This window comes from Triticum dicoccoides, chromosome 7A (assembly GCF_002162155.2).
Source record: "Triticum dicoccoides isolate Atlit2015 ecotype Zavitan chromosome 7A, WEW_v2.0, whole genome shotgun sequence".
Classification (NCBI taxonomy): Eukaryota; Viridiplantae; Streptophyta; class Magnoliopsida; order Poales; family Poaceae; genus Triticum; species Triticum dicoccoides.
This window is the reverse complement of record NC_041392.1, coordinates 10,372,255-10,386,464: the sequence shown is the minus strand read 5'-3', so window position 1 is coordinate 10,386,464 and position 14,210 is coordinate 10,372,255. Positions and strand designations below refer to the sequence as shown.

The 14,210-nt window shown below is 48.1% G+C and overlaps 2 protein-coding genes across 2 annotated transcripts; one reads left to right on the top strand and one right to left on the bottom strand.

The window, feature by feature from the left end:
* The first annotated feature begins 5,243 nt into the window (after positions 1–5,243).
* On the top strand, positions 5,244–7,969 carry LOC119330146 (mitogen-activated protein kinase 4-like). The gene is made up of 3 exons (XM_037603265.1): positions 5,244–5,338; positions 5,718–6,152; positions 6,967–7,969. The coding sequence occupies exons 1-3, from the start codon at positions 5,306–5,308 to the stop codon at positions 7,624–7,626; spliced, it is 1,128 nt and encodes a 375-aa protein (XP_037459162.1). The 5' UTR covers positions 5,244–5,305; the 3' UTR covers positions 7,627–7,969.
* A 619-nt stretch (positions 7,970–8,588) lies between these two features.
* LOC119334757 (ent-kaurenoic acid oxidase 1) lies at positions 8,589–13,030 on the bottom strand. Its single transcript, XM_037607301.1, has 7 exons — positions 12,732–13,030; positions 9,926–10,661; positions 9,719–9,808; positions 9,495–9,573; positions 9,260–9,366; positions 9,043–9,164; positions 8,589–8,928 (listed from the first exon to the last, which is right to left on the bottom strand). Exons 1-7 carry the CDS (start codon positions 12,968–12,970, stop codon positions 8,826–8,828), a joined length of 1,476 nt encoding a protein of 491 aa, XP_037463198.1. The 5' UTR covers positions 12,971–13,030; the 3' UTR covers positions 8,589–8,825.
* Between the last annotated feature and the right edge of the window lie 1,180 nt (positions 13,031–14,210).

Here is a 14,210-nt window from a genome sequence, read left to right as displayed (position 1 = left end):
TTCAACTAAATTTAACCTCTCGACAATAGGGTCGGTTGGAATTTCCGGTTCACATACCTCCTAGAAAAAATTTCTATGTCAACTTGATGGGCATAATTTGTCATAAACACGAAATGCAACTAGTTTTAAAAGAGAATATATATACCACATCCGAATCATAACAAGGACGAGGGCCGACGGGGACGGATATCAAAACCATGGCACTATATGTATAACAAACAACGTACGGGTAAGATAATTATACGAGTAACTATATATCCAAATCACACAAACATCAATTTTTATATAAAATTTCATGAACAAGAGGCTCACCACAAGGTGGTGCCGGCGACGGGACGGTGCGGGCGATCGACGGTGGTTACGACGGAGATTTAGAAGGCACTAAGTAAACCACACCTACATATGCAAACTAAGTGTTATTTTTGACCTCAAATTGCATATAAATCAAATACTAGCGCGCGCACACACACACACACACACACACACACATATATATATATATATATATATCCTCCCAAATTACTAAACTCACAAATTAATCATTATATAAAGCATTGCAAGAGCTAATCTAGCAATGAGAGATGAAAGGACAAAGTTGCTAATCTTTGTGATCATTTGAATGGATGGGGCCTTCAAATCTTGACAAATTTTGGGGAAAATGTGTGATGAGCTCGAGAGGAAGAGGGGAAGAACAGAGAGGAGAGGGGAAAGGAGAAGAACAGAGCGAGCTCGGGTGGACGAAGGGTTTATGTAGGACGACCTTTAGTACCGGTTCGTGTCAAGAACCGGTACTAAAGGGGTTGGAGGGGCCCCAGTCTGACAACATCCTGCCACCACTCTCATTGCTAAAGGTTCACCACGAACCGGTACTAATGAAAGCGGCCCGGCTAGCCGTTGGAACCGGCACTAATGTATACATTAGTGCCGGCTCAAATACAAACCGGCACTAATGTGCTTCACGTTTGACCCTTTTTCTACTAATGTATATATTGATATTTTTCCCGAAAACCAGTCAAAATACACATGTTGACTTTTGAAAAAACTAATCCTTTTATACTTTGGAAGAGATGAAGTATTAGCCATGCTCTAATCAGATGATCATACTAATCTGCCAAATCACCATCTCAAACTAATCTGACAGGTGTCAAACCCGCGGATACTTTATCCAATTCGCCCAACTGGCATCATAAGGCGGAACCAAGACCCTGCCGTCACACATGAAAAGCAGCCCAACCGCTGCCCTGATCAGCCGTAGCTAATGATTGATATGCACGTAGAAAGAAGCAGCTGCCGATTTCCTTTTTCAGGCCTGCACTCAAGAACCGAATTACAGTTTCTATCAGAGAATATGCCACCACATTTTTTTATATAGATCGGATTAAATTTAATAGCAGGCCTGGCCACTAATGCTGACCAGATTTGTTCGATCACTACGTAGATGACAAGAAAGAAAAGGAAATCAGCAGCTGCTTCTGATCTGTCCATCCATTGGTGCTACACAAGTAACCAAGCGTTTGCGGTTGATAACTAATACTACCTCCGTCTAGATGAATAAATCATTCGCGTAATTTTAGGTCATCGATTTGAGAAATTAAATATGTGTTATATGTCATGAAAAATATATCACTAGATTTCTACACGGATGTAGTTTCTAAATATATTTTTTTGTCACATATAATACATATTTAGATAACTAGATCGTTGATCTAAAACTACGCGAATGACTTATTCACCGAGACGAAGATAGTACTGAAGCTGTATGTAGGTAGATAATAAATACTACTTCATCCGTCCCATAATTTAAGACGTATTTTGACATTTTATTAGAGTCAAAAAACGTTTTATATTATGAGACGAAGGGAGTACTTTTCCTATGAGAGAGCTTGTTCTTCCCACAATGCCTCCATGTCTATATATATATATATAAGAGACGCCATCTGACCGTGTGTGGGATACGCATATGACTTATAACTTGGGACTTAGGGCATCTTTAGCCGCGCCCCAGGAAGGCCTCCCCAAGCGTTTTTTTTTTGCGCCGGCGCCGAAAAAACGGCCCAGTCGTGCCCCCAGGAGCCTGATTTTCGCCGGTCTGGGCCGAAAACAGCGTCGGCGGACCCAGGCTGAACCCGGTGCACTGGGGGCGCCCGGGGGCGCCGGGGCGAACTGTTTTGGCGCGAAAAAGCCACGGGCCAGCCGCGTCAGGGACACGGCGGCTCGTCTTCCCCCCAACTGCCTCGGTTCCCGCGGGGAATCAATGGCAAGGCTGCCGCCGGTCAGCCTTGCCATTGATTCCTCACGGGCGGCGCGTCTCGGGACGGCACGCCGACGCCTCCCCTCCGTCGCACGCGTACACGCGGGCGCGGAGCGGCTATAAAAGCCGGCGGTTCTCGCCGGTGCCCACACCAGACTCGCCCCTCGCCGCCGCCCAGCCCCTCTCTCTCCGTCTCTGTCTTCCTCTCCCGAGCACCACCGGCAGCCCCTCTCTCTCCCTCTCTACCACCGCCGAGCCCGTCGCCATGGCAGAGCGCTTCCCCGGAGACGAGGCGGCGGCGAACGGCTTCGGCCGGCGTTCGCTCCGCGAACAGGAGTCCTGGCTCCTGTTCCAGGCGAACATCTCGGCGCCGCCGGATATGCGCGCCGGGCCGACGGGGTGGCGGCTCAGCGACGGGGGAGTGCCCGTTCCCCCGTTACCCGACGCCGTGGCAAAGCCCACGTACTTCGCCGAGGAGGTCAAGGTCGCGCGCGCCTCCCTGACCAACGACGAGCGCTCCCTCCCCCAGTATGCCGCCGGCAATCACGCGGCTTGGGCGGCGTACTTCCAGCGCCGCCAGCAGCAGCACCTGGCCTCCACCAACGGCGCGCCGGTGGTTGGCGGCGTGAAGAACAGCGTGGGGCGTCCCGGGCCGCACACTGGAGGGCGTGCTGACGCACCTCGACGGCGGCAACAACCCGCCGTTGACCTATCCTGCGACAGGGGCCGCCCCGTCGCAACACCGACGCGCATGGGCGCTAAGGAGGTTCGCCTCCTCCTCGTCTTCCTCCTCTCGCTCATCTCCCCACTCCTCCGGTTCTCCGGCGCTTCTCGGCGTCAAGGCCGAGCCCGCGGCGGAGACGCCAATCGGTCGGCGCACTCGCAGCATCGGCATCATCATCAACAAGGGCGGCCGGCGCGCCCCCTCCTTGTCGGCTCCTCCACGCTTCGTCAAGCCGAAGATGGAGCCGGGGCTGGCGCCGGTGAAGACGGAGCCGGGCTGGCGCCGGTGAAGACGGAGCCGGGGCTGGCACCGGTGGAGGCGGAGTTCGACGACGACGATGCGGCCCTAGAATGGGCGCGCCAGGACTCCATTGCGATGGAGAAGGCGCGCCGGGAGAAGGAGAAGGAATGCCAGCGCGCCGCCCTGCGCCGCTTCGTGGAGCGCCGACGCGGCCGCGTTGAAGACGGGGTCGTCGTCTTATGCGACAGCGACAGCGACGACGACGAAGACGCGCCGCCACCAGTCCGCCATGGTGACGCCGGGCAGGGGTCCAGCAGGGGCGCCCGCGTCAAGGAGGAGAAGGCCGACGACGACGATGGCGGCGACGGCGGCGACGACTTCAGCCCTTTTCTTTTTTAGATTAGGTTAATGTAATGAAAATGCACGAATTTCACCGAAATTTGCCATGTTTGACCGAAATTTAACTAGTTTTTATCATAACTTCGCCGAATGATCCTTTTTTTAAATACGCGCCTGAGGACGGTCCTGGGGGGCGACGGCTGGGGACCGACTTGCCCCAGGGTCATTTTTTACACCGGCTCACCTCCAGACAGCGCTTTTAGATGTCCCTTGGGGGGGCAACGGCTGGAGATGCCCTTAGACAATGACGAGGAGATGAGGCCGTGCTTTCCCTCGTGTGAAAGTGACTGAGGAGGCCGGAGGTTCTTGTTCAATTTGGACTTGCACTCGATCGATCTGATCTACTAGTACTAGTAGGTAGGTAGGTATGAAACATATTTATTCCTGTGTTGGGATGATGGCCGAGAGAGAGAGAGAAATGTGAAACCAATTCATCTTATACTTTGGAATATATTCCTTCTGTTACTAAATATTTATCTTTATAAAAATTTCAACAAATGACTATATACGAAGAAAAATTAGTGAATCTATACTCTAAAATATATCTATGTACATTCGTATGTGATAGTTCATTTAAAATCTTTAAGAAAACAAATATTTAGAAACGAAGGGAGTATGAAGTATTAGCCATGATCTAATCAGATGATCATACTAATCTACCAGATCACCATGTCAAACTAATCTTACGGGTGTCAAGCCGGCGAATACTTTATGCAGTTATATAATTCGCCAAACTGGCATCACACGACGGAACCAAGACCCTGGCGTCACACAAGAAAAGCAGCCCAACCGCTACCCTGATATCAAGACCCTGGTGTCACACAGGAAAAGCAGCCCAATCTCTCGCGCAAAACAACTAATTATTCACGCAGCTCATCAGACATACACATATGCGTCTGGTTCCAAGCGTCATATTTTGCTCATTGGGATGTCGTGCTATGCGGGCTCTAACTTTTGCATATGACCTCAGATTGGGATGATATTTAGATCAAAATCGATCAAGTTCCATGTAGAACACTTTTCCACCCAAGATCATTTGAATAACCTTTTGAGTCCATCTTCAACTTCTCGTTCGATTGACTATCACAGCCTCCACCCCGGCAAGCTTTCCACGCCGGCAAGGTTTCTACCCAGCAAGCTTTCACACCGGCAAGGTTTCACCCCGGCAAGGTTTCTACCCCGGCAAGGATTCCTCCCCGGCAAGATTTCACACCGACAAGCTTCCACACATGAACGAGCTTTCTGCGCCGGCAAGCTTTCCACGCCGGCAAGCCTTCACACACCGGCAAGGTTTTATCCCGGCAAAGTTTTCTCCCCGGCATGCTGCTTTATGATCGTGCCACTTTTGAGCGTCAACAGCGTCACACAAGAAAAGCAGGCCAACCGTTACCCTGATACCAAGACCCTGGCGTCACACAGGAAAAGCAGCCCAGCCGTTGCCCTGATCGGGGCTAATGATCTACGTTTTCATCTACGCGTCCTCATGAAAACCGTCCCACGCCGTCCATGCACGCCTGCCCAATCGATCGATCACGAGCTGTCGCACGTGCGAGGCGTTGCCGGGAAGCAACAGCGGCGCTCCTATATATATGAGCTGCTCGATCGGGGAGGTCCTCCTCTCCTCAGGCCGCCACGTGTTCTTCCTCCCAATTCCCACTCCGTCTGCTCAATTGCAGTGCTGGTACTGCGTCATGGCCGGTTCACATCAGCTGCTTCGTTCTGAGGTGAGTGATCGATCCCCCTTGGAAGCACACGGAGTGATCCTTCTCCTCCATTTTTTTCTTGTACTTTTGTGAGGCATAGCAAGAGCTTTCTTTTGTCACCAAATTCAGTACTACACACTTATAAGGTTACGGCGAGGATAAAGTTCTAGGTTGAAAACAGAGATCTATCAAAAAAATATTACACACTATACTAGGGTAATGACAAAACTCGGGGATGGAAACAGAGATTTGAATACCATGGAAAACGTCAAGCTCACAAGACCTAGCAACATTAATTGGCCAAGGCTTAATAATAAACTTGTAAACACTTTTTTTGGCTATGCTTCTATTATTATCAATTATGGAATGGTAACTCTATCTTTTTCCTTTTTCTCGGTAGAAAAAGAAAATGGCGAAGATGGTACGTCGTCATCAGAATGGCAAGGGAAGCCATGTCAAGCATTGCTACATGATGTGGCAAACGATGTTTGAGATCGACACAAAGTACGTGCCGATCGAGCACATCGGAAGAGGGTCTTACGGGATAGTTTGCTCATTGATGAACAAGAATACGAACGAGATGGTTGCCATAAAAAAGATAAACAATATCTTTGACAACCGCGTGGATGCGTTGAGAACGCTGCGGGAGATGAAGCTCCTTCGACACTTGCGTCATGAGAATGTCATTGCTTTGAAGGATATAATGATGCCAATACATAGGAGGAGCTTCAAAGATGTCTACTTGGTGTCCGAACTGATGGACACGGATCTGGATCGGATCATCAACTCATCTCAAACACTTATGACTGAGCACTGCCAATATTTCCTTTTTCAGGTATGCATCTGTCACCTCTATTTTTCATTCTTTCTTTTGCTTCACACATGATCAGTAATATTTCATCAATTCACCATTTTATCATAAGTTAGTTCATTCATACCTCATGCTCTATCCGGAAGTAACGCGTACGGGTTTGCTTTGCTAAACATAGTCAATCTCATGAGTTATCCAGATGTAATGCCGATGGCTATTCTTTCTACCGATACAAATCAGAGTAGGGCTGATAATTTCTACAGCTTTCATCTAAGCTAATAAGCTATGCCTAATTATTTAACTCTCGGACATATATTGGTGAGATCATGTTTAATCGAGTTATGATTTTTGATTGTTCCAGAAAAGGTTCTTGTATGACAACATACTGTTTTTATAGTTCGATGCCAATTTGTAGTTAGTTCATGCTCCATGTAAAGTTGTCAAGTTACTAAAGATTGATCGGCTTCTCGAAGAAGCACTGGTCAATTTCAATATGTGTGGTAGTACTGTAGTAGTTTCTATAGCTGCTCCCAGATGGCGCTTATGTGCTTAGGAATTGTAAATGTTTAAAAACAGAACAACTTAATACAGATCTCATTTACACAGGGTATTTGCATGAACATATGTAGCTTAAGCCTTTGTATAAATGATGCAAGGAAAGCTATGTATGCACTAGACATTAGCATCTTGACGAAGACTTACTTGATAGACTTGTCTTATAAATTAGTACTTTCATTTGTTACAATGATATCTTTGAACTTTTTGTCGGCCATTTACGATCTCTTTAATATTTATCAATCTATCAATATTCTAAGATGCTGCCTTTTGTTGATTGTAGCTGCTCCGAGGCCTGAAGTATCTTCATTCAACTAGGATACTCCATAGAGACCTGAAACCACTCAACCTTCTAGTTAATGGAAACTGTGACCTGAAGATTTGTGACTTTGGTCTTGCCCGAACAAGTAACACTGAAGGTCAGTGTTTGACTGAATATGTTGTCACCCGATGGTATAGAGCTCCAGAGCTGCTGCTCTCTAGCGACAACTATGGCACCTCCATAGATGTGTGGTCAGTTGGCTGCATCTTTGCTGAGCTTCTTGGCCGCAAGCCAATCTTTCCTGGAACCAACAGCCTAAATCAGCTTCAGCTTATAGTCAATGTTCTTGGCACCATGAACGACGCTGACCTTGAGTTCATTGATAAACCAAGATCTCGCAATTACGTCAACTCCCTTTCATACACCCCTGGGATTCCCCTCACCAAAATGTACCCACAAGCGCACCCTCTTGCCATTGATCTGTTGCAGAAGATGCTGGTCTTTGATCCTTCCAAAAGGATCAGTGTCACCGAGGCTCTGGAGCACCCCTATTTGTCTAGGTTGTATGATCCGAGCGTAAGCCGTCCTGCACAGGCACCCATCGATCTCGATATAGATGAAAACCTCGGTGTGGAGATGATCCGAGAAATGATGTGGCAGGAGATGCTCCAGTACCCTTGAGGCTACCGTGATGGTGAATATGTGACAAGCATCAATGAACATATGAAGAGCTATTTACCACACGCCCACACCAAGGTCTTCGCTTGTTCATTTTTATATAAACTTTATAGTGATTATTGTTGGAAATATGTCCTAGAGGCAATAATATTTGTATTATTATATTTCCATATTCATAATTAAGGAGTTTATATCCTATGTTATAATTGCTATGATCCTCGAATAATATTTGTAAATAGTTGTTGTCCATTTATTCTTTGTTGTAACTGAAGATGAAGGTACATATTCATCCATGTCGATATCATAGATATCAGCTCCCTCTGAATTGCTATCAATATTTTTGTCTCGATGCAAAGATCCTTTTCACATAACCCAAAATTTAGCATGTTCTCAGCCCTAGGATGGAACAAAAAACAAGAAATGATGGTGATTAATCAACGACAATGACATCTCGTAATTTATTATCATTTTTATTCTGTTCTCACAGAACGAATTCTCCTAAAATTGGCGACACCGTTTAGGTTGTCGATGAATGTACATGTCCTAAAGGCTAAAGCCACGTCAGTCGCATCTAGTTTGCACATCTCACCGTCTTTTCCCCATTTGTAGATAACTATTTTATTTTTGTTTGCAAAGAATACATGCAGGACATATGACTTTGCCTTAATAATGTTGCAGCTGATGCTGAGGCATCAATGCTCATGACAAACCACTGTTAAAACTTTTTTTCTCTTGCAAGCTCTCTGTCTTTTTAGATTTTGTTCTCTTTTAAGTTGCTTATCAGTGCCATCCAGGTGACGGTGAGGCATCGGTGCTCGCAAGTATATCCATTTATTTCTTCCTTCCATGCTCGGATTCTCGCCTTCTCGAGTATTTATATGGTACTATGTTTTAGTTAATCGAACAATAGTTGCGCTTGGTAACAACCACTCAGCATGAAGAATCACCTAAGGTTTCAGCGCAAATTAATTCGGCGTCAACACTATTGATATTTCTGTTTTGACACAAATGTCTTTTTCAGCATAACATTTTTGAGTCCTAGGATAGAGCTAAAAACAAGGAATGACGACAACTGTAACTCATCTGCGGCAACAGCCCCTCACGATTTATTTCTTTTATTTATTTGGACAAATGAGTTCTCCTAAATTTGGTGTTTCCGGGTGACGCCGTCTAGGGTTTTGGATTCTCTGTTTTCATCATCGTCAATGGGAGGTGGAGACTCTGGTGATCCTGGCCAGGCAGTTGTCCACCGGCCGGGGGTGCGGCAGGTACCTCACCCGGCAATTTGGGTTTTTCCTTGTCAGCCTGCATTCAGATGCAAAGTCAGTGTTACCACACAGTCACCGTTGGCTGCAGATGTTGCATGACATTGATGGCAATGTTGCAGAGACAGTCAACAGATGTGAACTGGAAGTTTACTTGTAGCCAAGGAGGAAATGGTGGAGGAAGACAGAGATCTCGAGCTTGGCGAGATCGTTGCCCGGGCACAGCCTCGTGCCGAGCCCGAACGGAAGGAACGTCCCGGCCCTTGGCGGCGGGCCCTGAGAATAAGGAGGAAAGAAAACAATCACTTCAAACTGTGAGGAAATGCAGATTTCGTTCAGAAGTTGAGTGCTGAAGAATGTCTGTCACCAACCTCCCATCTTGAAGGGTCGAACTTCTTGGGGTCAGGGTACACCTGAGGGTCCATGTGCACGCTCCTGTACCACAGCTGAACCTTCCACCCCTTGGGTATCAGATAACCTGAGGATTTTGTTCATGTCAGGTTACAGAGAGGTTCAGACGACCATGAAACTCAAATACTATGATGCATTGAGGATGAACACAGGGTGTGTGTATGATGGTGGATTGATCTATATAGTAGAGCGCACCGTTGACGGAGACGTCGCGGGTCGCCTGGCGGAACGACACGAAGGAGATGTTGACGAACCGGAGCGTCTCGTCGACCACCTGTCATTGTGTTTCAGAGGGTGATCACATTTGTTACTACTAGTTGGTTGATTTCAGATAGCACAGGGGCATTGTTCAGACATGACTGAATCTGAATGAATGTAATGAGTTTCAGAGCAAAGTATGCAGAGAAATGTTGTAGTACCTGTGAGAGGTACTCCATCTTCCTGAAGTCCCTGAGGGTGAGCCCCTTCTGTCCCGGGGGAATGCTCCTCATGATCGCCTCCTGCTCCGCCTGGACAACAACAACAACAACAAGATTCGTCAGCCTCGATCATCACCATGCATGCGCAGATCAATAAAGAGAGCTTTGCAGCCATGCCGATCTCGCAAAGTTGCAGTATAGGCACACCTTGGCCTTGGCGAGGATTTCGGGGTTCTCCTGCAGGAAGACGGTGGCCCACATGGTGATGTGGCCGGAGGACTCGTGGCCGGCGTTGAGGTACATGACGAGCACGTCGATGATCTCGTCGTCCTGCAGCCGCCGCCCGCCCTCGTCCTCCGCGGCGATCAGCCGGTCCATCATGTCCACCCCGGCGGTCTTCGCCCCCCTGGCCCGGCGCTCGTCCAGCACGCGCTGCAGCGCCGCCACCAGCCTGCGGCGCGCGCGGATGGCCTTGTGGTAGGCGAACCCCGGCAGGTCGATGGCCATGGCGCGCATGCCGTAGTTGAGCTCCGTGTAGGTGCTCTCCAGCTCGGCCGCCGTGCGCTCGTCGGCGCCGCCCATGAAGATCTGCACGATGATCCGGAACGTCATCCGGCGCAGCTCCGTGAGGAACTCGAAGTCGTCGCCCCGCTCGGACCAGCCCCGGAGCGTGGTGACCACGGTGTGGTCGATGAAGGCCAGGTAGGAGGTGAGCGCGTCGAAGCCGTTGATGGGCGCCGCGGTGAGCTTGCGCAGCCGGCGGTGCTCGTCGTAGCCCATGCTGATGAAGGACTTGGGCCCGATGAGCGCGATGGTGGCCTTGGGCCAGCCGGTGACGAAGGTGTCGTCGTCCATGAGCACCTGCTTGCACGCGTCCGGCGTGGTCACCATGATCGTCGGGCTGCTGAACATGAACGCCCTGTACAGCCCCGCCCGCCCGAACCTGACATGGAAATGCAGATTCAGCTCAGTGCCATTGTTCACACAAGTACAGAAAAAGAAAAAATCAGTCCTGCCATGGATTCTTGTCACCATCTCCATTAATTTCGCCAACACAATTTTTTTTTCTGCTTTGGTAATAAATCATATTTTGATTCGCTTTGTTGCAAAAGGTAAAATAAACAGAGAGAATCAATCTCTGAAGAATGCAATCATCAAAGTGCCTGTCTCTGTCTGAAGAAGAAAATGTAGAATGCAATCACTAGATCACTTATTTTATCCTGGCCTGCTCTATGGAATAGAATTACTGCCTGCAGCAGAATATACTTACTACAATTGTTTGTTCACTACAATGTCTGATGCCGACCAAATTTGTTCTACTAACAGTAGATGACAAAACAAAATATCAGAAAGCAAGGCATATCAACATCAGGTACAGTTTAATAAAAAGTAGCGACAGGCATCTGTGCCATGGAAGGAATCTGCTGCCGATATTTTGCTGGAAGCCATGGGTGCAGAAACTACTTTTCCAGTGTCAAATCATCCTTTTATACATACTCTTTATTATCACAAAAAAAGAAAGTATAAGCAGAGAGCATCAATGCTGAAGAATATTGATATTTCTAAATGGCAGCAAGATAGGTATGTAGGCAGAAAGAAGCAGTCACCGATTTCCCTTTTCAGGCCTGCACTCAAGAACCAAATTACTGTTTCTATCAGAGAATAATATGCATCCACGTTCTTTTATATAGACCGGACTAAATTTAGAAGCCCTGGCCATGAATGCCGACCGGATTTGTTCGATCACTGCTAGATGACAAGAAAAAAGGAAACCAGCAAGCAATCTGGCACAGTTAAGAAAGTGGTACCAGAGATTTGTGAAGGGACATCTGCTCCAAAGAGCGGACAATGGTGCATATTTTGCTGGACAGTGGGTGGATGCCAAGCCAGCATGCATTTCATATCAGATTGGTGACCAACGCAATGCGTACATCAACACTATGAAAGTGAGGCTGCAAAATCGACGGCAATTGCAGACAAAATCCTTCATTTGCAGTTCTGAACCATAGTACATTGCAACATCCAAGCAAACTGAAAGGGGATTTTGGATGCATGCCTGAAGCCACCCAGGTGATGGTCATCTCTGAAGAGCATCGTCTGATGGATGGGTCAGGTTAAATCTAATCTAGATGGATGCCAAGTTGTGAACTAGATTACAGAAACAGACACATCAGAATTCAGAACAAGACAAGTCAGGATTCTATATACTTTTCCAAGAGGGAAGGTGAGAACAAGAAGATGGTATGGGTGCAAAAGAAAAGGGCATCCCACTGACTGAAGAAGATAGGATGCTAGCTAGCTACTAGGTGATAGATGTTGTTGATGATGAGGACGGATCTTTGCCGCGCTGCCTTCCAACACGGCCTGAACTGATACGTACTCCCTTAAAAAGAACTCACATATTGGTCGTAATAACATCTTATATTATGAGACAGAGGGAGGTGTATGTTTGTATGTATGAACATGCACAAAAGGAGGAGCATCTTGTGATGTGTGCATGCCCCCAAAGCAGTTCATGTGATCCATCCATTCACCAACAACAGATCCTCCAAAGCGCATTTTTGCTGAAGACAAACAAACACATCCCCAAAGCAAGAAAGGTTGGGCTTATCTTTCCAGGACCAATCAAACTTTTTAAATTCCCATAAATAACAAATAAATAGTAAGAATTGGTTATTATTTTATTATTATTAATTATCATTATTATCATTATTATCATTAAAGGGAATCTAGGAGACGGTATCTTGCATGCTAAGACTTGTGTGATGCACTGCAAGAAGACACCAATCAAAAAGTTCAAACCAGAAACGAAATGAAAAAAAAAAACTAGTGCTTGCTGTCCGGTTACGACACGTGGCAGCACGGCGAGCTTGGTACCCTCGGCGGAGGGCCAAAGCCCAGGCCCAAGGACCGAGCCCGGCCCGCAGCAATGGGCACGCATTGGACGTGGGAGGGGGGTGAGGGAGCGTGGACATTGCTGGGAAAGGAAAGGAAAAGGGAGTAACTGACTCACCATCGGGCGAAGGAGTCGATGAAGGAGTCCGGCCGGCCGGACTTGAAGGCGCGGAGGAAGGCCCACATGCCGCCGACGAGCGGCCACCCCATGTCGCCCGGCGGCAGCCTGCCGCGCCGCCCGGCGCCCAGCGACGCCGTCCAGTACCACGCGTGCGCCGCCCGCACCGCGGCGTCCAGCGCCACCGCGGCCAGCGGCACCAGAACCCCCGCCAGCGCCGCCCACGCCACCTCCCCCATCGCTGATCAACGCACGGCCGTCGCCGGCGAACGAACCAACCGGCGGTGGTACAGCACGCGTGATATCTGTGTTGTGTGAGAGCTTGCTAGCGCCTCCTGTAGTTCTTGTACTGACGCTGCGAGGATTGACGCCTGGTATTTATAGGCGGCCGGCGCTGATCGCGTGTGCACGTGGTTAAAATAATCCAACACTTTCCATTTTTCGTGCGCTTCTCTTTGCTGTCAGTGCTAATCTTTTTTTAGCATGCAGTGGTAATCAATATCCTATTATCTATACCGGAGTAATTACTTTCTTTTTCACCGTTATTATGCATGGATATATACAGATGTAATGTATTTCCTCCTGCCATTAAACCTCCCTGATTTTCTTAGCCCTACTAAATCTTTGTTTCATTTTTTCAAAAGGCCTAAGGCCATTTATAAAGCATCACGTGTCCTTAGTCCTTACAAACACATCAAAACAATGCAGAAAATAAAATTACATTCAAATCCTTGAGGTGCTGAAGTCCTCTTACTCCTGCATCGATAAACCGACGGTGCATGGCGGAGCTCAATGCCGCCTCTGGGCCTCTTCCTTCGCGGAGCAAACTTTTTTAATCCCATGAGCTTATAGGAGCAGCGTCTGAAAAGTCATCGATGCAGACCAGGAGAAGTCGCTGACTGTGATTTGCGAAGCAAATTGTCGCCCTAGAGAAGCAAACACCAATATAAAGGCCTGTAGAAACTCCGAAGACCACAATAGCCGGTTGAATCCAAACGGATCCACCGGAAACCTAAACCGGCCGGATCTCAGAAGACCTGCCTGATACACCCTCCGCCGGTGATAAGCACACCAACGGAACATGGAAGGAGCGGGGAGAATATTATTTCTACACTAGAACAACGCTGCCGCCTCGCCGCCCCAAACCAAACTCGAAGACTCCTCAAATAAAACCTGAAGAGAATCATCCATGCCGCTTCACGACAGGTTTGGGTTTGATGCCAAGCTCGCCGCCGTCCTGGATCACAACCCCTTCTTCTTCGATGACCTAACCAGGACGGGGTGCCGATGAAGACTGTCACGTTGGATCACCAATGCCGCCATCGAGCACCGTGTGACAATGACAACCACCTAAGCACACATCTCCTTCATCATCCCACCGCAACCCTCCAACACCTCCACAAGCATGCTGCCTGCAGATCAGGACCTCTCTGTCACTGTCGGTGCCGCACGGGCTTTGCCCGGAGACGTGCCCTGCCG